General features: G+C 41.7%; 1 protein-coding gene across 1 annotated transcript in view; it reads left to right on the forward strand.

Moving 5' to 3' along the window:
- The window catches only part of LOC118965363, a 44264-nt gene extending 21147 nt beyond the window's left edge, over positions 1–23117 (forward strand). Inside the window, exons 3-4 of the mRNA XM_036984451.1 lie at positions 22111–22612; positions 22687–23117. Coding sequence (XP_036840346.1) covers positions 22111–22612; positions 22687–22983 — 799 coding nt within the window. The 3' untranslated portion in view covers positions 22984–23117. The remainder of the gene's footprint in view (positions 1–22110; positions 22613–22686) is intronic.
- Positions 23118–24272: the final 1155 nt, after the last annotated feature.

The raw sequence follows: 24272 nt of genomic DNA on the forward strand, positions 1-24272 counted from the left end.
ATACACAAAAACAGTTTAAAGCACATTTCCTACGGGTGCTAAAGTGCTACCAGATGGATCATCTTAAAATATACAACTTGAAAAAGAACAATACAAACAAAATAAAAACATGACAAAATCATTTTCCAAAAAGCCTGGACTTGATCTGCCCACACGGTCTTTCATTAGTTGCCTTAGTTCAGCATTGACAATGCTATCTCATCCACAAAACAAGACCACAAGAAAGGCAAAGGTAAAGCTCCTCTCTTGCTCCTCTCTCTCTCTCTCCTTCCACCCCTGAAGTGGGGCTTTAAAATACCCAGTGACCCTTGAACAACCTTGCAGAATCCCACTGCATGGGATAGGATAGATGGTGGTGGTGCTATGAATACTTTCAGGCTCAGATGCTCGCCCCTGCTGTGGATGGGAAAACACTGGGCTTTGGCTAAGCTTTCGGCAGAGGGTTTCAATATCCGGTCGCACACTCTGGTCTCGACCCCTAGAGCAGAACACCTGGATGGAGAGAGGGAGAATACGTTTTTCTTCATAATTTATGAAGTGTGTGTGGGTGTGCTATGCATAATGTAATGCAGGTCTATTTTGGGACTTCCGGGTTGACTAAAGGTAATTTAAAAATGTATGGACCTACAGTCAATGCACATAAACTGTATGCTGTTACTCACCACCACAGACCTGTTTGGAATGAATCATGAATGTATAGCCTTTAAGAGAAACTCTGCACAGCTCTATGAAGACATGCAAGTGGTGTGATACAGCCTCCAAGGTTTCTAGCTGAAAATAAACTAGGAAAGTCGTATATTCCTTGAACAGTACACAGTTTATTATCCCCTTTTCCACAGCTATTGCCATAGAACACAATATTAACGCACTCATTAACCAGTAAAAAATGTATTCACCGGGAAAAAAACCTGTTGTCTATACCCTGTTCTAATTCTAGAATGCCAATGGTATGCCTGATTTTCCAAATTTCTAAAATTAGTTACAAGAAATCAAAACTGAAATACAACTTTAATAATTAAAAAACACCACCAATCTAAATGGACACTTTTCTGATAGAGGTGTCTCTGCACTTGCCCTTTTGCCCTCCTATCTCAGCATTAGCCCAAGATGTAACCGAGAGACTGAAAAACAGCTTCTATCTCAAAGCCATCAGACTGTTAAATACCCATCACTAGCACAGAGAGGCTGCTGCCTACATGCAGACTTGAAATCATTAGTCACTTTAATAAATGGAGCACTAGTCACTTTAATAATGTCACTTTAATAATGTTTACATATCTTGCATTACTCATCTCTATTCTATTCTATACTATACTATCTATTGCATCTTAGCCTATGCCGCTCTGAAATTGCTCTTCCATATATTTATATACTCTTATTCCATTCCTTTACTTAGATTTGTGTGTATTCATTATTTCTTGTGAAATGGTTATATATGACTTTTTAGATATTGCTGCACTGACGGAACTAGAAGCACAAGCATTTCACTACACTCGCAATAACATCTGCTAAACACGTGCATGTGACCAATAACATTTTATTTGATGTACTCTTAAGGAGTAACTGTGTCGTTAGTGTCCTTAAGGTCCATATGCTATTTTCAGAGGTAGACTGGATTTGGCAGCCATAACAGCCAAATACTCAACCTAAATGTGAATAGTTTCTAAGTTGCGGTATTGTTCTAGAAACATACATCACTTTACTTTCATATCACATCAAAATAATATCACAAATGCAAAATACACACTTACTGTACCACTCTTTTAAAACCGGCTTTATCACAGTTGCAGCTGACTATTTTTCAAGGACAACACATTTCTGGCAGCCTTCCTCCGTTACACACAGGTGTTCGGAGCATGCCCGATAGCCAATTAGCGCAGATGGTCGCTCCTTCTTCCAACTGTCATCTGTAGACATGCGCTGTAAAATTGAGATATGGCCGTGTGGGAACACTAAACCCTATAAAGGTGTATATCCATTTAACGTTTTGTTTTTTGATCATTGTTTCTTATGAAAAACAGTACAGAGTGTGATGTGTGCGTAGTTCTGTCCTATACTCCCTGTTCACCCATGACTGCACACGACTCCAACACCATCATTAAGTTTGCCGACCACACAACGGTGATGAGACAGCCTATAGGGAGGAGGACAGAGACCTGGCAGTGTGGTGCCATGACACCAACCTCTTTCTCAACGTCAGCAAGACAAAGGAGTTGATTGTGGACTGCAGGAAACGGAGGGCCGAGCACACCCCCATCCACATCAATGGGGCTGTAGTGGAGCGGGTCAAGAGCTTCATGTTCTTAGGTGTCCACATCAATAAGGAATAACAATTGTCCACACACACCAACACAATCGTGAAGAGGGCACAACAACGCCTCTTCCCCCTCAACAACACCTTTTCCCCCGTTGGAAGGCTGCTGGGGAGGCAGGTAGCCTAGTGGTTAGAGCATTGGTCCAGTAACCGAAAGGTTGCTAGATTGAATCCCGAGCTGACAAGGTAACAATATGTCATTCTGCCCCTGAACAAGGCAGTTAACTCACTGTTCCTAGACCATCATGGTCAATAAGAATTTGTTGTAATTAAATAAAATAAAAAGGACCCTGAAAAGATTCAGGGTGGGCCCTCAGAGTCTCATAAAGTTTTACAGCTGCACCATTGACAGCATCTTGACTGGCTGCATTACCTCTTGGTATGGCAACTGCTTAGCATCCATCCGCAAGGCGCTACAGAGGGCGTACAGCCCAGTATATCGCTGCCTGCTATCCAGGACCTCTATACCAGGCGGTGTCATAGGAAGGCCCTAAAAATTGTCGAAGACTCCCAAGTCATAGACTGTTCTCTCTGCTACCGCACGGCAAGCGGTACCAATTCAACAAGTCTGGAACCAACAGGACTTGAACAGCTTCTACTCCAAAGCCAAAAGACTGCTAAATAGTTAGTTAAGTAGTTAACCAATAGCTACCCGGACAATCTGCATTGACTCTTTTTGCACCAACTGTTTTGACTCACATACACTGCTGTTACTGCTTATTATCTAGCCTGTTGCCTAGTCACTTTATCCCTATATGTACTATACATATCTACCTCAACTACCTCGCAACCCTGCACATTGACTCAGTACTGGAACCCTGTGTACATAGTGAAGTTATTGATACTCATTGTGTTATTATTTTTAAATGTTTTATTATTTATATATTTTTTGTCTTTGCATTGTTGGGAAGGGTCCATAAGTAAGCATTTCTCTGTTAGTCTAAACCTGTTGTTTACAAAACATACGACAAATAAATATTTTACTTTATTTTGAGCATTGTGGCTCTTAAACCACCCTGTACAGAAGACTCCTTCATCTGATACACATGAAACTGAGAGTCCTGAACTGTGCACGTGCCTGGCATTATATAAAAATACTAAATATTAATGCTCTCCAACTGATACATGTTGAGAAATAATAGCAACAAAGGCACTGGAAAACCATTTAAGTTGGCTTTAGGCGCAGTAGAGGGCATTAGATAGCATGCTCCCAAGTGGCGCAGCGGTCTAATGTACTGCATGTACTGTTAGAGGCGTCACTACAGAGCCTGGTTCGATCACAACTGTCCGTGATTGGGAGTCCCACAGGGCGGCGCACAATAAGCCCAGTGTCATCCAGGTTAGGGTTTGGCTGGGGTAGGCTGTCATTGTAAATAACAATTTGTTCTTAATAACTGACTTGCCTGGTTAAATAAAATATAAATTTGTACGGAAGAGATGGTTTTAACTAATGTCGACTTTGCTTATGGAAAACCGTATCAAGTGAGTTGAAGGTTTTACACATAGTCTGGGATCCTTGGGACGTCCCTACCCCATTGAAGTTGAAATGTAAAATGGTTAAGGTAAGGGGTCAGGTAAGGGTTATGGTTAAGGATAGGGTAAGGGTAGAGGTTAAGGTTAGGATTGAGGGTAGGGACACACCAAGGAGTCCGGATAGCACTAACCTTTTAAGCATGCTCAGTTGATGGGTCTTGAGCACTGCGCGAGTGGAAATTTGAAATGTAATTTATGCAACTCCCTCGCATGCTTCTGTTATGTGGAAAGTCGGCAATGAAATTGACATTACATGTGGAGAATGTTACATTTGCATCTGTTGGCCATCAATTAATCAATTATTAATTAATGTGCTATTGTGGGCTACTGTAGCCTACCATTTGATATAATAAATATGTTGAAATTACGATGACCCTGGAATCATAGCAAATCAATTTGTTTCACTTGTATAGCCTATCTGGAGTTGCCAAATGGATTCAAATCAATTCAAATTGTATTTGTCACATGCGCCGAATACAACAAGTGTAGACCTTCCAGTGAAATGCTTACATACAAGCCCTTTACCAACATTGCAGCTTTAAGAAAAATACCTAAAAAATAAAAATTATGAAAAGTAACAAATAATTACAGAGCAGCAGTAAAATAACAATAACGAGGTTATATAGAGGGGATACCGGTACGGAGTCAATGTATGGGGGCACCGTTTAGTAGAGGTAATATGTAGATGTAGGTAGAGTTATTAAAGTGACTATGCATAGATGATAACAGAGAGTAGTACCTTTTGAGGATCTGAGGACCCATGGCAAATCTTTTCAGTCTCCTGAGGGGGAATAGGTTTTGTTGTGCCCTCTTCACAACTGCCTTGGTGTGTGTGGACCATGTTAGTTTGATCGCGATGTGGATGCCAAGGATCTTGAAGCTCACCCCACGGCCCTGTGAAAAGTAATGTGTGTGTTTTTTGCAAATTTCAACTGGCACTTGTTTGTGTACATGGATTTTATAATGTCGAATGTTTTTCACCCAACACCACTTTCCATCAATTTTTATAGCAGACCCTCATGCCAAATACAAAGCATGAGAGGACTGCCTTTATTTTGGTTTGTTTGTTTGCCAGTTAAGGTGTGCAGCGTGAATATGTGGTCTGTCGTACAGTAGTTTGGTAAAATGCCAATTTGACATTCCCTCAGTACATTGTTTTCACTGAGGAAATGTACGAGTCTGCTGTTAATGATAATGCAGAGCATTTTCCCAACGTTGCTGTTAACGCATATCCCACGGTAGTTATTGGGGTCAACTTTTTCTCCACTTCTGTGTATTGGGGTGATCAGTCCTAGGATCCAAATATTGCAGAAGATGCCAGAGCTAAGGATGATGTTAAAGAGTTTAAGTATAGCCAATTAAAATGTATGGTCTGTATATTTTATCATTTCATTTGGCATGGATGGTTGGAGGTTTTGCATTTTGTACTGTAGTTCATTCAATGTAATTGGAGAATCCAGTGGGTTCTGATGGTCTTTAGTAGTAGATTCTAAGATTTGTATTTGATCATGTTTTTGCTGTTTGTTCTTTGGTATAGGGCCAAAAAGATTGGAGAAGTGGTTTACCCATACATCTCTGTTTTGGATAGATAATTATTTATGTTTGTCACGCCCTGACCTTAGAGATCCTTTACATCTATTTACTCTATTTGGTAGGTCAGGGTGTGACTAGGGTGGGAAATCTATGTTTATATTTCTTTGTTGGCCGAGTAAGGTTCCCAATCATAGGCAGCTCTTTTCCCCACCTTCAGTTGTGGGATCTTGTATTTGTGTGTTGCATGTATTGCACTCCTAGCTTTACATTCATTGAGTTGTTTATTGTTTTTTGGTGGAACATTTAAAATGAAAGAAAATGTACGTCTACGACGCTGCACCTTGGTCTTCATATAACGACGGACGTTACAGTGTTGTTGGTTGTTTAGTGTTTTCCAATTTTCCCAGAAGTGGTTAGAGTCTATGGATTCTTCAATTACATTCAGTTGATTTCTGATGTGTTGTTCCTTCTTTTTTCGTAGTGTATTTCTGGATTGTTTTAGTGATTCACCGTAGTGAAAGTGTATGCTCAGGTTTTCTGTGTCTCTATGTTTTGGTTGGATAGGTTTCTCAATTTCTTTCTTAGGTTTCTGCGTTCTTCATCAAATCATTTGTCATTGTTGTTCATTTCCTTTGGTTTTCTGTTTGAATTTGTTTTATTTGATAGGGAAGCTGAGAGGTAGAAATATAGTGTTTAGGTTTTCTACTGCCAAGTTTACACCTTCACTATTACAGTGGAACGTTTTGGCCAGGCAGTTGTCTTAACGGGATTGAATTTGTTGTTCCCTAATTGTTTTTTTGTAGGTTTCCACTACTTTCCTCCCGTCTATAACATTTCTTAATATTATTTAGTTCCTTTGGCTTTGATGCCTCATGATTGAGTATTGCTCTGTTCAAGTAGACTGTGATTTTGCTGTGATCTGGTTTGACTGTGAATGTTGCTGTGTCAGTGGGCTGACTGTGAACGCTCAGACAGACTCTACGTTGAGGTTGAGTGATAAAGTAGTCTAAAGTAGTAAAGTAGTCTACAGTACTACTGCCAAGAGATTAGTTATAGGTGTACCTACAATAGGAGTCCCCTTGAAGCCTACCATTGACTATGTACATACCCAGCGTGCAACAGAGCTGCAGGAGTTGTTTTTGTGTTGGTTATGTTGTCATAGTTGTGCCTAAGGGGGCATATGGGGTAGGGAATGCTGTCACCTCCAGATAGGTCTTTCTCCCCCTGTGTGCTGAGGGTGTCAGGTTCTTCTCCAGTTCTGGCATTTAGGTCACCACAGACAAGTACATGTCCCTGGGCCTGGAAATGATTGATTTCCCCCTCCAGGATGGAGAAGCTGTCTTCATTAAAGTATGGGATTTCTAGTGGGGGGATATAGGTAGCACACAGGAGGACATTGTTCTCTGTTAAAAGATGATTTCCTTTAGAATTTCTAGCCAAATGTTCCAGTTTTGATTAATTTAATAAAGTGAGTTAGGTCTGCTCTATACCAAATTAGCATTCTCCTTGAGTCCCTCCCTCTCTCTCTTGGTCCCTCTCTCGGTCTCTGTCTCGGTCTCTCTTGGTCGGTCTCTCTCTCTAGGTCACATTCTCTCTCTCTTGGTCTCTGTCTCTCTTGGTCTCGGTCTCTCTCCCTTTCTCTCTCTCTCATTGGAGTGCATGCTGGGAGTGAGTCGGGAAGCAGGAATGATTGTGGGAGCGACTGGAATTCTTTTCACTCTATTGGGTTTCAATGTCTATAAATATATATACACTACCGGTCAAAAGTTTTAGAACACCAACTCATTCAAGGGTTTTTCTACATTGTAGAATAATAGTGAAGACATCGAGCCTATGACATAACACATATGGAATCACGTAGTAACCAAAAAAAAGTGTTAAACAAATCAAAATATATTTGAGATTCTTCAAATAGCCACTGTTTGCCTTGATGACAGCTTTGAACACTCTTGGAATTCTTTCAACCAGCTTCACCTGAAACGCTTTTCCAACAGTCTTGGAGTTCCCACATATGCTGAGCACTTGTTGGCTGCTTTTCCTTCACTCTGCGGTCAGACCCATCCCAAACCATCTCAATTGGTTGAGGTCGGGGGATTGTCGAGTCCAGGTCATCTATGGAGCAATCCATCACTCTCCTTCTTGGTCATATAGCCCTTACATAGCCTGGAGGTGTGTTGGGTCATTATCCTGTTGGAAAACAAATGATAGTCGCACTAAACCAAACCATACGGGACGGCTTATCACTGCAGAATGCTGTGGTAGCCATGATGGTTAAGTGTGCCTTGAATTCTAAATAAATCACTGACAGTATCACCAGCAAAGCACACCCACACCATAACACTTCCTCCTCCATGCGTTACTGAGGGAAATACACATGCGGAGATCATCCGTTCACCTACAACGTGTCATAAGGCACACTTAACCAGCATGGCTACATCAAATAACTTGGCCTCCACAATCACCCAAACTCAAACCAGTTGAGATGGTTTGGGATGAGTTGGACTGCAGAGTGAAGGAAAAGCAGCCAACAAGTGCTCAGCATATGTGGGAACTCCTTCAAGACTTTTGGAAAAGCATTCCAGGTGAAGCTGCTTGTGCAGAGCTGTCATCAAGGCAAAGGGTTGCTACTTCGAAGAATCTCAAATATAAAATATATTTTGTTTTGTTGAAGACTTTTTTTGGTTACTACATGATTCCATATTTGTTATTTCATAGTTTTGATGTCTTCACTAGTATTCTACAATGTAGAAAATAGTAAAAATAAAGAACACCCCTTGAATGAGTATGTGTTATAAAACTTTTGACTCGCTGTGTATATTGATTAGTTTAGTTGTTTACGGTTATATTTGTCTCATTGTCACTAAGCATGTATAGGGGTGGTGGGATAGTTGAGGTTGTTTTTCTCGAGGGCATAACCAGCGGGAGGGGCTGGTTGCAATGGCCACTCGTGGAGGTTTGGAGTTTGAAATACTTAGTCGGCAGCATGGGGTAAAGATTCCTGCTGCTGCAGGGTGTTCCTTGGAAGAATGTGGCTTAGCAGAGGGCACTATCATATCATTGGGAATGATAGCATAAAATCAGCCTCAAGAAAAAATTGCGCTGTGGTGGTATTCTTAGATTCCATTGAAAAGGTGAATATGATAGTTGAGAGTGGTGTTGTGTTGCAGGAGACACAGACGTCAGTATTTCCTCTCATGAATCCACCGAAGAAAGTTATACTTTCTAATGTGCCACCATTTGTTAGAGATGAAGTGTTGGAGCAAGAGTTATCTCGTCATGGTCAACTTCTATCTACAATAAAGAAAGTTATTTTTGAATGCAAATCTCCATTGCTGAAACATGTGTCTCATAGGAGATAAGTGCACATGATTTTAAAGAAGGATACTGACAAACTGAATTTAGCGTTCAGTTTTAAGATATATCGATTTGATTATGTGTTCTACGCTTCTACTGTATCAATGAAATGTTTTGGTTGTGGAAGAGAGGAGCGTTTGGTACGTTATTGTCCAGATAACGAGCGTGCAGAGCCCGGTGGCAGCTCTAGCGCTGGTACAGCTAAAGCACCACTGAGAAGGGATGAACAGGCTAAACTGGGTTCAGAGGAAGGGAGAAGGTGGGCAGATGTAGTGGGAAAAGTAGGAAAGGAAAGCAGTGTGGCTACGGGGCAATTGTGGTAGATCACGAAAAAGAGGGGGGTTGGGGGGACAATCGGTGAGACTGTGATTGAGGTCGCTGTGGGGGTGCTGGAAAATGAAATGGGAGTTCAAAAGGAGAGTGAAACAATGGAAAATGAAGCAGCTGTTTTCAAAGTACTGAACAGTAAGAGTAAGAATTTAAGGAGTGGCGAAGGTTCTAATTCCGAGAGGAAGGTAGAGATTGATAAATCAGTTGAGGGTAAACAGGTTGTAGAGATGGTGGAATTTTCTTCTAGGGACGATAGCGAACCATCTGATGCGTCACAATATATTGCGAGAGAAAGGGGGTGCAAGGGAGGTATGAAAATGTCTGAATTTGACAAAAGGGAAGAAATATATGCAGGATTATAATGTAACAGATTTTTTTCCGGAAAATGAATTGTTTATAGAATCAGCAAAGTTTTTGATGTCAAAAATAATGGGGGAGGTTTGACAAGCCCTGAAATCGCTAGACTCAAGAAAGTGATTTAAATTCTAAAGAAAATGAAAGAGTTCAGTCGCAGCCTTAACTCTGAATTTTTTCCCAAGACATGAGCAGTTTTAAGATTTATTCTTTAAACATAAATGGGGCAAGAGACGTAAAAAAATAGAGCCGTAGTGTATGAGTTAATAAAGGGAAAGGGAAGTGACATACTGTAAGTTCTCTATAAGAAACGCATAGTATAGTAATATGGAAAATTAAGATATGTGGCAACAGGAGTGGGGGGGACAGTGGTGTGTAGTCACAAAAAGTGGGGGTGTGGCCATCCTGTTCTCAAGAGGGTTTTGCCTTTGTAATATGAGACATTATTAAAAGTTAGAGCGAGATATGAAAACATCACGATATGTCTGAAAAATGTACCCTACCGTTCAAACTCAGATGTTTACCGGGGCCTCCCACTCCACTTTCTATTCTTGTTAAAGATAGTTTGCCTTGTTCTGTGAAGGGAATATACACAGAGTTGTACGAGATCTTCAGTTTCTTGGCAATTTCTTGCATGGAATAGCCTTCATTTCTCAGAACAAGAATAGACTGACGAGTTTCAGAATACATTTCTTTGTTCGGCCATTTAAACCTGTAATCGAACCCACAAATGCTGATGCTCCAGATACTCAAATAGTCTAAAGAAGGCCAGTTTTATTGTTTCTTTAATCAGGACAACAGTTTTCAGCTGTGCTAACATAATTGCAAAAGTTTTTTCCAGTAGTGGCAAGTGAGAGTCTGTTTTTTTGAGACATTATCAAATACCATTGAGAAATGTAATACTGAGGACGATTTATTTATTGCTGGGGATTTTAACTGCACAGTCAGTGATTTAGATATAAATAGAAAGAACCTCATATAGCCTCAATGACTTTTTAAAAACACCTTATTGTAACACATAAACTGTGTGATATGTGGCGGAGCCAGCATGGAGGCACGAGACAGTACACATTGGCCCAAGTGAGTAAAAACACCATCTCGCTGGCCAGGCTAGATAGATTTTATTGTTTTGAGCATCAATCTCAGGTCTGTAAATCTAGTGTAATAACCCCAGTGGGATTTTCTGATCATTGTTTAATAACAGGTGATGTACATTAACGTTGTAAAACCCAAAAGTGCATACTGGCATTTTAATATAACTTCATTGAGTGATGCTCACTTCAGGAAATGTTGTAGCTTTTTCTGGGAGAGGTGGAGGTCTCAAAAGGCCAGTTTTGAATCCCTTCAACAGTGGTGGGATATTGGGAAAATTCAGATTCAACAATTCTGTAATCAATACACAATGAATGTCACCAGAGATATTACCAGATCAATGAACGTCCTACAGTATGAGATAGTCGAACTCCTGACGTTGGTTGAGACCACAGGAGATGGAGGTCATACTCAGGCCCTCAAGAGAAAAAAGCCCCATTGGCAGACCTGCTGGGTATCAGAACACAGGGGGCATTGGTGAGAAGTCTCTTCTCTGTATACATCAATGATGTCACTCTTGCTGCTGGTGAGTCTCTGATCCATCTCTACGCAGATGACACCATTCTGTATACTTCTGTCCCTTCTTTGGACACCATGTTAACAACCCTCCAGGCGAGCTGCAATGCTATACAACTCTCCTTCCATGGCCTCCAATTGCTCTTAAATACAAATAAAACTAAATGCATGCTCTTCAACCGATCGCTGCCTGCACCTGCCCGCCTGTCCAACATCACTACTCTGGACAGTTCTGACTTAGAATATGTGGACAACTACAAATACCTAGGTGTCTGGTTAGACTATAAACTCTCCTTCCAGACTCACATCAAACATCTCCAATCCAAAGTTAAATTTAGAATTGGCTTCCTATTTCGCAACAAAGCATCCTTCACTCATGCTGCCAAACATACCCTTGTAAAACTGACCATCCTACCGATCCTCAACTTTGGCGATGTAATTTACAAAATAGCCTCCAATACCCTACTCAATAAATTGGATGAAGTCTATCACAGTGCCACCCGTTTTGTCATCAAAGCCCCATATACTACCCACCACTGCGACCTGTACACTCTCGTTGGCTGGCCCTTGCTTCATACTCGTCGCCAAACCCACTGGCTCCAGGTCATCTACAAGACCCTGCTAGGTAAAGTGCCCCCTTATCTCAGCTCGCTGGTCACCATAGCAGCACCCACCTGTAGGCTGCGCTCCAGCAGGTATATCTCTCTGGTCACCCCCAAAACCAATTCTTCCTTTGGCCGCCTCTCCTTCCAGTTCTCTGCTGCCAATGACTGGAATGAAATACAGATCTCTGAAACTGGAAACACTTATCTCCTTCACCAGCTGTCAGAGCAGCTCACAGATTACTGCACCTGTACATAGCCCATCTATAATTTAGCCCAAACAACTACCTCTCCCCCTACTGTATTTATTTATTTATTTTGCTTCTTTGTACCCCATTATATCTATCTCTACCTTGTACATTCTTCCACTGCAAATCTATCATGTTTTACTTGCCACATTCTATTTACTTCGCCACCATGGCCTTTTTTTCTCTTTTTTTTTATATAGACTTATTTTTCTAATGTATTATTGACTGTATGTTTGTTTTAATCCATGTGTAACTCTGTGTTGTTGTCTGTGTCGAACTGCTTTGCTTTATCTTGGCCAGGTCGCAATTGTAAATGAGAACTTGTTCTCAACTTGCCTACCTGGTTAAATAAAGGTGAAATAAAAAAAAATCCAAATTTTTCTTTGGTTTAGAGAAAAAGAATGGACAAAGAAGAAGTACTCATTGCCTCAAATTAGCTGCTGGACAGGAGCTCACTAGCCCTAGTGAAATTAGAAAGAGGGCAGTAGAGTTCTATGCTGAGCTCTACAAGTGTGGGTATAAAGAGGATAAAACAGTAACACAACAGTTCTTTAATGGGCTCCCACAGGTGGCAGCAGAAGCTCAGGTTGAGCTAGAACAACCATTGTGTTTGCAGGAGCTATACACTGCATTGAAAGGCATGGAAAATGGAAGGGCACCTGGCATTGATGGGCTTCCATGTTTACTTTTTAAAGTATTTTGGGGCTATGTTGGGAGAGGATTTGCTAGCAGTAGTTAATGATAGTTTGACTGGAGGTATTACTACCGATAAGCTGCAGGAGGGCTGTCCTCACCCTACTGCCAAATAAGGGTGACCCTAGGGAGGTGAAGAACTGGAGGCCGGTGGCCTTATTGTGCATTGATTGTAAGATCCTGTCCAAGGCATTGTCCAACAGGCTGAGGGAGGTGATGGGGCAAATCATACACACAGACCAGTCCTACTGTGTTCCCTGCAGGCAGATAGGGGATAACATTTCCCTGATTCTGGATTTTTTTGGGATGTCTCTAGGGCAATTGGGTTGGATGCTGGTCTAATTTCAATTTATCAGGAAAAGGCATTTGACCGAGTTGAACATCAATACTTATAGTGCACTTTTGTAGGCATTTGGTTTCAGCTCTGGTTTTATATCCATGATATAAGCGCTCCTTTTAAAGTGTGTAGAGGTATTAGGCAGGGGTGTACGTTGTCGGGAATGTTATATGCCATCGCTATAGAACCACTACTAAATAACATTAGACGTCGCATTGAAGGGGTGTACCTTTCAGAGGATATTCTTCTGCAAAGGTAAATTGGGAAAAAGTTGTGCTTTACAGATTGGGAAATGGTCTGGCGGGATCATGGCTTTGCCAGGGTGGCTGGAATGGTGTAAGGAACGTTTTAAGTATATTGGAGGGAACCAAGAGGATGAGGGGACTATGGAAAAAAAATGGAATGGGGTGGATGAAATGGTGGAACGGAGGATGAGGAGATGGCGTTGGTTGTTATCTCGTATGTCATATAGGAGGCACACTATTATTGTTAACAATGTGGTTGCTTCTGCACTGTGGCATCGGTTGGCATGTTTAGAGCCACTGGCTGGCCTTCTGGCTAAGATACAGGAAATTATTGTAGATTTATTTTGGTATAAATATCATTGGGTTCCACAAAGTGTTCTGTGTTTGTCAAAAGAGGAGGGGGGACAAGGTCTTGTACATCTGGCTAGCAGTGGTGCTGCTTTGCGGTTCCAGTTTATTCAATGGTTGCTTTATGGACCAGAAAATGTGGTTTGGAGAGGGGTGGCAGGTCTTGTATTACAGCAGGTAGAGGGATTAGGTTTAAAGAAGGTTTTATTTTTGGTTGATAGTAGCTACATTTCCAGGGAGGGAGCACCTCCATTTTACAGAGGCCATCTTAGGGTTTGGAGTATAATGAAGGTGTCAAGAAACACTACAATGGAGTCAGTGCATTGACTGCTGGAGGAACCTCTGGTGTATGGGGCAAGACTGGATTGTACAACTGCAGCTGTTCCACATTTCGCCAAGATTCTGGTGAATGGCAAAATCATCACCCTAAAACAGCTAATGGACACAGGACGGGTGGCTGAACATCTGGGGGTGAGATCGGAAAGGATTGTCTGACAACTGCTGGGAAGCTGCAGGAAGACTATCAGCAGAAGAGTGGATTATGCTCAACAGTCACAAGAAAAAGGTACAAGATGAAAACGTCCAATTTCAAAGACTAGGGATTACACCCAATATCTCAGAGTAATAAAGAAAGGCGTTATTACTGGATTTGAGAGGATTGGAAGAGGTGGGTTTGGATGAGGTGAACGTAAAGGACTTATATAGGGGGTGTGTCAAGGTTTTGAAAAAAGATTAATTGAAAAATAGAAAATACACTCCTTGGAGGGTGAAACTCGGCCTTGATGACAAGGTAAAGCCAGCATAGAGAGCATTGTACAAGCCACCGTTACAAAAGGGTGATATGCAATGGAGGGTTTTGCATGGCATCAATGCAGTTAATGCTTTTATACAGTGCCTTGCGAAAGTATTCGGCCCCATTGAACTTTGCGACCTTTTGCCACATTTCAGGCTTCAAACATAAAGATATAAAACTGTATTTTTTTGTGAAGAATCAACAACAAGTGGGACACAATCATGAAGTGGAACGACATTTATTGGATATTTCAAACTTTTTTAACAAATCAAAAACTGAAAAATTGGGCGTGCAAAATTATTCAGCCCCTTTACTTTCAGTGCAGCAAACTCTCTCCAGAAGTTCAGTGAGGATCTCTGAATGATCCAATGTTGACCTAAATGACTAATGATGATAAATACAATCCACCTGTGTGTAATCAAGTCTCCGTATAAATGCACCTGCACTGTGATAGTGTGATAGTCTCAGAGGTCCGTTAAAAGCGCAGAGAGCATCATGAAGAACAAGGAACACACCAGGCAGGTCCGAGATACTGTTGTGAAGAAGTTTAAAGCCGGATTTGGATACAAAAAGATTTCCCAAGCTTTAAACATCCCAAGGAGCACTGTGCAAGCGATAATATTGAAATGGAAGGAGTATCAGACCACTGCAAATCTACCAAGACCTGGCCGTCCCTCTAAACTTTCAGCTCATACAAGGAGAAGACTGATCAGAGATGCAGCCAAGAGGCCCATGATCACTCTGGATGAACTGCAGAGATCTACAGCTGAGGTGGGAGACTCTGTCCATAGGACAACAATCAGTCGTATATTGCACAAATCTGGCCTTTATGGAAGAGTGGCAAGAAGAAAGCCATTTCTTAAAGATATCCATAAAAAGTGTCGTTTAAAGTTTTGGACTTTTGAACTTTTTGGCAACAATGCAAAACGTTATGTTTGGCGTAAAAGCAACACAGCTCATCACACTGAACACACCATCCCCACTGTCAAACATGGTTGGTGGCAGCATCATGGTTTGGGCCTGCTTATCTTCAGCTGGGACAGGGAAGATTGTTAAAATTGATGGGAAGATGGATGGAGCCAAATACAGGACCATTCTGGAAGAAAACCTGATGGAGTCTGCAAAAGACCTGAGACTGGGACGGAGATTTGTCTTCCAACAAGAAAATGATCCAAAACATAAAGCAAAATCTACAATGGAATGGTTCAAAAATAAACATATCCAGGTGTTAGAATGGACAAGTCAAAGTCCAGACCTGAATCCAATCGAGAATCTGTGGAAAGAACTGAAAACTGCTGTTCACAAATGCTCCCCATCCAACCTCACTGAGTTCGAGCTGTTTTGCAAGGAGGAATGGGAAAAAATTTCAGTCTCTCGATGTGCAAAACTGATAGAGACATACCCCAAGCGACTTACAGCTGTAATCGCAGCAAAAGGTGGCGCTACAAAGTATTAACTTAAGGGGGCTGAATAATTTTGCACGCCCAATTTTTCAGTTTTTGATTTGTTAAAAAAGTTTGAAATATCCAATAAATGTCGTTCCACTTCATGATTGTGTCCCACTTGTTGTTGATTCTTCACAAAAAAATACAGTTTTATATCTTTATGTTTGAAGACTGAAATGTGGCAAAAGGTTGCAAAGTTCAAGGTGGCCGAATTCTTTCGCAAGGCACTGTATCTGTCATTAGCTCAAATGTTGAAGATGGATGTTCTTTTTGTAATATAAGAGAAACAATTGTGAGAGGATAAAGCCACTCTGAAATACTAGAGACTTTTTACAGCTGTAGGGGAGATTTTCAATAACATTGATTTAATTTTGGGGTTTCAATATAGTAAGCAAAAGAAAAGAAAATGTCAACTGTTAAATTTTATTTTGGGACAAGCTAAGATGTAAATTTTTCTGAGTAGGGAACATAAGATAGACACAGGATATGGGCAGGATGTATAATGTGTTTTAAGGGATTAGTCAAAGAGTTCTTCTCAGCTGTAAAAGATCTCCCATTGTTTGAGGAGAAGGGGGCTTGCGAAGGAGCGGTATGTTTTGTGGCAAAACATGGAAACATGCTTTAAGAAAATATTTTAACATGTTTTTCTTTATGTTTATTTAAGAATGACACGTGTTTTTTAATTTCTGAAAAGGCACAGTGTGCCATTATTTATGTTAATACTTGAGTATAAAATAAAGGTTTTATAAAAACTCCAAAAACTCTCGGTCTCTCTCATTCTCAATGCAATTTCAATTTAAGGGTTTTATTGGCATGGCAAACATATGTTAACATTGCCAAAGTCTGTCTCTCTCTGTGTGTCTCTCTCTCTGTGTGTCTGTGTGTCTCTGTCTCTCTCTCTGTGTGTCTCTGTCTCTCTCTCTGTGTGTCTCTGTCTCTCTCTCTGTGTGTCTCTGTCTCTCTCTCTGTGTGTCTGTGTGTCTCTGTCTCTCTCTCTGTGTGTCTGTGTGTCTCTGTTTCTCTCTCTGTGTTTCTCTCTCTCTCTCTCTCTCTGTGTTTCTCTCTCTCTCTCTCTCTCTCTCTCTCTCTCTCTCTCTCTCTCTCTCTCTCTCTCTCTCTCTCTCTCTCTCTCTCTCTCTCTCTCTCTCTCTCTCTCTCTCTCTCTCTCTCTCTCTCTCTCTCTCTCTCTCTCTCTCTCTCTCTCTCTCTCTCTCTCTCTCTCTCTCTCTCTCTCTCTCTCTCTCTCTCTCTCTCTCTCTCTCTCTCTCTCTCTCTCAGCATTATCCCATTGGAATAGCAACACCAGCTGGGATGCTTAATCCATGTGCCCTCTCCCATCCATCCGTCTCAGAAAGGCGAGTAGACTCGGAGCAGTGGGATCTGGGAATCACCTTACCACCCACCTGCAGCGACTTCCACATGATTGGTCCTGATATAATCCATGGCATAGCACATCAAATGAGCCCTTTTGTCACTTAAGAGATGGCAAAGGGTGGCGAAGAAAACATCCACAAGGTATGACCTCGAGACTGCTTTGTGTGAAAACGAGGAGTCACAATTGCCGTGAAGAATCCACTTCACCATAGAAACCATAGATGCCATAGCCCAGATATTTAAAAGTTGGACAAAAATAAAAAAGTATGACATGGGTTGCCGTCAGAGGCACACTAATGTATTTTTTTTACCATGATGCATTGCAATGGAAGTTAATTCCTTTTAAGGGACTTAATTCTCACCAGAACTAGAACATTGCATTAATTTGACTAATGTCTTGCTTTCAGCTAAGCCAGTCAGGTGCAGGCTATCGCTCAATACATAGTTCCTAACTTTGTTAAGAATAAAAGTAATGTTTTTTTTGTTTGTATTTCTTAGTGTTAGATTGTAACGCCAGAAAAGTGGGTTCTATTCCCGGGACCACCGGTATGTGAAATGTATGCACGCATGACTGAGTTGCTTTGGATAAAAGCATCTGCTAAATGGAATATATTATTGTCATCCCAATCCTCATTTCAATTTCATAATGGCAGTACAGTGACAATGAGTGAAAGGGAAAATTAATGGGCTTCTCTCATCTTACATTCGGAAACAAGCACTATAACATACATTAAAAACAACCTGGGCAATTTCTGCAGTGTCATGTTCGGAACAATTGTGTCAGGTCAGGTCTGATTTTGACTGAATCCCTAATGTCTGTCTAGGAAATTACGATTAAGGAACATTCCAGCAAAATTGGCAATGTCAGAACACCCAGCAGATGTTTTGCATCACATTCTGGGTGACTGGCAAATCTCATTATGCACAGACTCCCCTTGGACCGACCACATTTGAATATTCATAATGGACCACACACAAACACTTTGAATGAGCAATTGCATGTGTGCTAGTTTACTTCTGCCCAGTGTTTCATGGCAATGATATTCTCACCCAGTTATGCATCTTGCAACACACCAGGTGAACTCTGTTGACATGTTTAACCCCAGAGAGTTGGAGAATCTCATTAAGAACAAAAGCAAAACATATTCAATTTGCTTTGTAGTGCCTTGATACAACTGCTCATTGACAACAGAGAGCGGAGTAGAGAATGTGAGGTTGACAGATGAAGTGAAGACATTCAGAAGTGTGTTTTGTCCTCATGAGTTTTCCCGTAGCACTAGAATCATACAGGATGTCTTGAAGGGTTGTTAATTGTGTAATCATGGTAATATAGTCCAATGTTAACATACAATACACAGCAATAACAGCATAAACGTAATGCGCAGATGCAAGCAATTGCTATGTTGCAAGCATAAAATGACATTGATAATAGTTGCTTTCACATGTATTGATGGTTGCGAAGTATAGCTACTGGCTGTCATAGTAAGGAATGATGATGATGCCCCAGATGATGCAATGAAGTCAGTTATTTGCCATTCAAGATCTGAGAGATTACAGAGTTATTCAGTGGTTATTTAAAGTTTTACCGACAAGGAAAATTAGGGGATATGGAAGAGATGAAAGGAAGAGTGGAGTAGGAGAGGGATGAGTGGATAGAGAGAGAGAGAGTTTATGATTGTGCAAGTTGACATATACAGAGCACATTCCATCAGGTGCTTCAGTGAGGTGCTGTTGGATGTTCATAAGAACTGCAAAAACAATTTATTGCTTTAAGTAAATCAATGCACTCAACAAGAAATACAAATAGACAGTTCTGTAACGCTCTGTAAGAGCAAGCAGGGTATAATACATTATGACTTTATTCATTATTGCATGTGCCTTCACTGCTTTTTATACTTTGTTATATACCCTTTGTTGGCAATGACAGAGGTCAAACGTTTTCTGTAAGCCTGCACAAGGATTTCACACACTGTTGCTGGTATTTTGGCCCATTCCTCCATGCAGATCTCCATTAGAGCAGTGATGTTTTGGGGCTGTTGCTGGGCAACACGGACTTTCAACTCTCTCCAAAGATTTTCTATGGGGATGAGATCTGGAGACTGGCTAGGCCACTCCAGGACCTTGAAATGCTTCTTACGAAGCCACTCCTTCGTTGCCCGGGCGGTGTGTTTGGGATCATTGTCATGCTGAAAGAGCCAGCCACGTTTCATCTTCAATGCCCTTGCTGATGGAAGGAGGTTTTCACTCAAAATCTCACGATACATGGCCCAATTCATTCTTTCCTTTACACAGATCAGTCGTCCTGGTCCCTTTGCAGAGAAACAGCCCCTAAGCATGATGTTTCCACCCCCATGCTTCACAATAGGTATGGTGTTCTTTGGATGCAACTCAGCATTCTTTGTCCTCCAAACACGACGAGTTGAGTTTTTACCAAAAAGTTTTATTTTGGTTTCATCTGACCATATGACATTCTCCCAATCTTCTTCTGGATCATCCAAATGCTCTCTAGCAAACTTCAGACGTGCCTGGACATGTACTGGCTTAAGCAGGGAGACACGTCTGGCACTGCAGGATTTGAGTCCCTGGCGGCGTAGTGTGTTACTGATGGTAGGCTTTGTTACTTTGGTCCCAACTCTCTGCAGGTCATTCACTAGCTCCCCCTGTGTGGTTCTGGGATTTTTGCTCACCGTTCTTGTGATCATTTTGACCCCATGGGGTGAGATCTTGCGTGGAGCCCCAGATCGAGGGAGATTATCAGTGGTCTTGTATGTCTTCCATTTCCTAATAATTGCTCCCACAGTTGATTTCTTCAAACCAAGCTGCTTACCTATTGCAGATTCAGTCTTCCCAGCCTGGTGCAGGTCTACAATTTTGATTCTGGTGTCCTTTGACAGCTCTTTGGTCTTGGCCATAGTGAAGTTTGGAGTGTGACTGTTTGAGGTTGTGGACAGGTGTCTTTTATACTGATAACAAGTTCAAACAGGTGCCATTAATACAGGTAATGAGTGGAGGACAGAGGAGCCTCTTAAAGAAGAAGTTACAGGTCTGTGAGAGACAGAAATCTTGCTTGTTTGTAGGTGACCAAATACTTATTTTCCACTATAATTTGCAAATAAATTCATAAAAAATCCTATAATGTGATTTTCTGGATTGTTTTCCTCATTTTGTCTTTCATAGTCGAAGTGTACCTATGATGAACATTTCAGGCCTCATCTCATCTTTTTAAGTGGGATAACTGTTTTTTTTTCTAAATACTTTTTTGCCCCACTGTATTTCTCTAAATTCAGAAGGAGCTGTTATTGAAGCCATAGATGGAGTGACTCATACGTTGTCCCCCTCACCATATAGTAATAATGAGAGAAAAGATGAATCTACGTCACAGGCTGACTTTAGAAGAATCCACGTCACAGACTGACTTTAGAAGAATCCACGTCACAGACTGACTTTAGAAGAATCCACGTCACAGACTGACTTTAGAAGAATCCACGTCACAGACTGACTTTAGAAGAATCCACGTCACAGACTGACTTTAGAAGAATCCACGTCACAGACTGACTTTAGAAGAATGAATGTCACAGACTGACTTTAGAAGAATCCACGTCACAGACTGACTTTAGAAGAATCCACGTCACAGACTGACTTTAGAAGAAAGAATGTCACAGACTGACTTTAGAAGAATCCACGTCACAGACTGACTTTAGAAGAATCCACGTCACAGACTGACTTTAGAAGAATGAATGTCACAGACTGACTTTAGAAGAATCCACGTCACAGACTGACTTTAGAAGAATCCACGTCACAGGCTGACTTTAGAAGAATCCACGTCACAGGCTGACTTTAGAAGAATGAATGTCACAGACTGACTTTAGAAGAATGAATGTCACAGGCTCACTTTTGTCACTTTGAAGCTTTGTGTGTCTGCATAATTCGGTGTGTGTCCACGGGAGTATCTTGTGTTTCAGTGGGTGGAAAAACTGTGTGTTTGTGAAAGAGAGGTGTTAGCAAATTTGTTTGGCCACTGCCCGCACTCACAATAATAATTAGGCTACTTGAGTGAAGAGATTGCATTTAGAGAGCTCCCACCTCCTTGTTCACATGTGGTTGAACTCTTGGTAATGACTAGCCTATGTGGTTAATGAACTGGCGGGACAGTCAGTTAGTGGATTGACTGCCTTATCGATTGCACTTTGTACAAAGAAAACAAACTCTCTCTCTCTCTCTGCATGCTGGGAGTGATTGGTGCATGCTGGGAATTGTTTGAGTGAAGGAGTGCGTGTGTTGTGGAGAGTTAGATATTCACAACTTTCTTTCGGTTTGCTATTTCTTGGTGGCATTTTTTTGGTTTTCTTCTGTGCATGATTATTATTATTATTTTTGACTTTTTTTCTTGTGGTAGAATTAAGTTTTTTGTTTTTCGTATCGAAATTACCCTGATTTTGGCGGGGATGGCAGCCCGAATGGGGATGCCGTCCCTGTCACTTCGGCACGGCTTTAGGTGTGTTACTGAAGCTACTGTCACGGTGGAGGAGTTTCTGGTCGCCGTAGGAGAGAAGGTAGGCTATGAGAATATTGCTTATGCATCCCTTGATGAATAAAGCTGTGGTGGTATTTCTTAAAGAAGAGTGTCTGGTTGATCGGATGGTTGAGCATGGTGTAATTCTTAAAGGAATGTTTATTCAAGTTACGCCGCTTTTTTCTCCGTCAACAAGGGTAACGATTTCAAATGTACCACCGTTTATTCCAAATGACCTGTTGGAGCGCGAGTTACTGCGCTTTAGGAAGTTCGCCAGTTCAATTAAGGTTATTCCGTGGGGTTGAAACAGGTAATGTCATTTCGGCGACAGGTGTTTATGTTTTTGGATTCACCGGAGCAGACTTTAGAATTATCGTTTAAAGTCAAGTATGACAATAGATTGTATATGGCTTATGCTAGTACAGGTAGTCAACGGTGTTTTGAGTGTGGGGATGTTGGTCATAAGCAACATGCTTGCCCGAAAAGGGAGAAGGCCGAGGGAGGGGCGCAGGTGGTCATCGTAACGACTGGGCCCACTGATGTAGGGAGAGGTGGGCCGACAGCGGCAAAGCAGCCACAAGCACCTGGTGCTGAGGAACAAGTTATCCGTGTTGAGGGCACGGGGTTGCAACTTGTATTAGAGGGAAATGTTATGCTACAGAAAAGTATTGTTGTAGAAGGTAAGGATGTATCTGAAGAGACAGTTCCTCAGACTGGTGAGCAGGTGCCCAGTATGAGTGCTGGGGTAAAGGAGGGGGTTCATGTGGAGCTAGGCTCCCAGGTAGTGGAGGAGATGCCCATTGTGAGTAACGGGGTACAGGAGGGGATTCATGTGGAGCTAGGCTCCCAGGTAGTGGAGGAGATGCCCACTACGAGTAATGAGGTTCAGGAGGGTTTTCATGTGGAGCTAGGCTCCCAGGTAGTGGAGGAGATGCCCACTACGAGTAATGAGGTACAGGAGGGTTTTCATGTGGAGCTAAGCTCCAAGGTAGTAGAGGAGATGCCCACTACGAGTGCTGGGGTTCATGTGGAGCTAGGCTTCATGTGGAGCTAAGCTCCAAGGTAGTAGAGGAGATGCCCACTACGAGTGCTGGGGTTCATGTGGAGCTAGGCTCCCAGTTAGTGGAGGAGATGCCCACTATGAGTAGTGATGTTCAGGTGGGGCTAGTCTCCCAGGTAGTGGAGGAGATGCCTGGTACGAGTGATGAGGTGCAAGTGGGGAGTGTTGAAAGGGATGTGGTAGAGGGGAGTCAGTTGTCTGTGGTCTCAGCTGAGGATCAGGAGAATGATATGGATATCTCTTTAGATATTACAACTGCTGGCGAGGACTCAGTTTATGATCTAGAGGAGGTAAATTAGTTTTTGGATCAGACTTTTGGGAAATCTGTCAAATTGGCAGATTATTTTGATGTTGATAAGTTTGTGAGGTCAGCTGTGATGTTACAGAAGACGGTGGGGTTAGACCAATTGAGTGAGAAGAAGGAAATGTATTACTGCTGTTTCAGCAGCAAAAGGTGGTGGGAAACGTGTTCAGGTTAAGAGAAGAAAGAAAAATAATGATGATGATCATGCTTCATAGGGTGTCTTTTTTCTCGTTGGTTTCTCTGTGGTTTCTTCTGCTTTTCTTTTCTCTTTTCTATATGGAGGTACTAAGGGTAGGTTCTCTCAATATTAATGGGGGAAGGGACAGGAATAAGAGGGCTTGGGTATTAGAAGTAATAAAACAGAAAAGGCTTAATGTAGTTTTCCTACAGGAGACACACAGTGATGAGGAAAATGAGGTTGACGGGTATGTGGTGGGAGGGGCAGCATGTACTCAGTCATGGTACTAATTTCAGTGCTGGGGTGGCAATCTTGTTTTCCTCAGGCTTAGGGGTGACTGTGGTATCTACAACAGAGATTGTCAAGGGTCGGGTTTTATTGGTCAAGGTGGATGTTATGGGGTTTCTGTTTGTTTTTTTGAATGTTTATGCTCCGAATGAGGGTACAGAGCGTATTGCTATATTTGATCAAATAAAGGAAACCTTAAGACAGTGTGATCAAGAGGGGTGTATGGTTTTAGGGGGTGACTGGAACTGTACAGTGGATTTTACTGTTGATCGCACCGCTGAAGAACCTCACCTGCGGTCAGCCACTTGCCTGTCTGGCCTATTAACTAAGTTTGAGCTTTCTGATGTGTGGAGAGTAAGGAATGCAAAAGTTAGGCAGTACACATGGCTAAAAATTAATGAAGGTCGTGTCAGTGCAGCAAGGTTAGACAGGTTGTATGTATCTGATCACTACTGTAGTAGGGTTGGAAAGTGTGCCATTACTCCTGTGGGTTTCTCTGATCATCATATTGTTACTGTTGATATTCACTTGTCCTGTCCACGACGGTCATCGCCTTACTGGTATTTTAATGTTAAATTGTTACATGATGTCATGTTTTGTGACAGGTTTTTGTTGTTTTGGGAAAAATGGAGGGGTATAAAAGGGAATTTTGAGTCCTTGAGACAATGGTGGGAGGTTGGGAAGGCCCAAATACGAGTTTTTTGTCAACAGTATACTGCTCTGTCTCAAATTGAGGTTAAAGAGACTATCAAGGCCCTTGAACAGGACATCAAATCTACTGAATTGAAGCTGCTCACTCAGAACGACCCTGGACTAGT

This window comes from Oncorhynchus mykiss, chromosome 7, assembly GCF_013265735.2.
Source record: "Oncorhynchus mykiss isolate Arlee chromosome 7, USDA_OmykA_1.1, whole genome shotgun sequence".
NCBI lineage: Eukaryota > Metazoa > Chordata > Actinopteri > Salmoniformes > Salmonidae > Oncorhynchus > Oncorhynchus mykiss.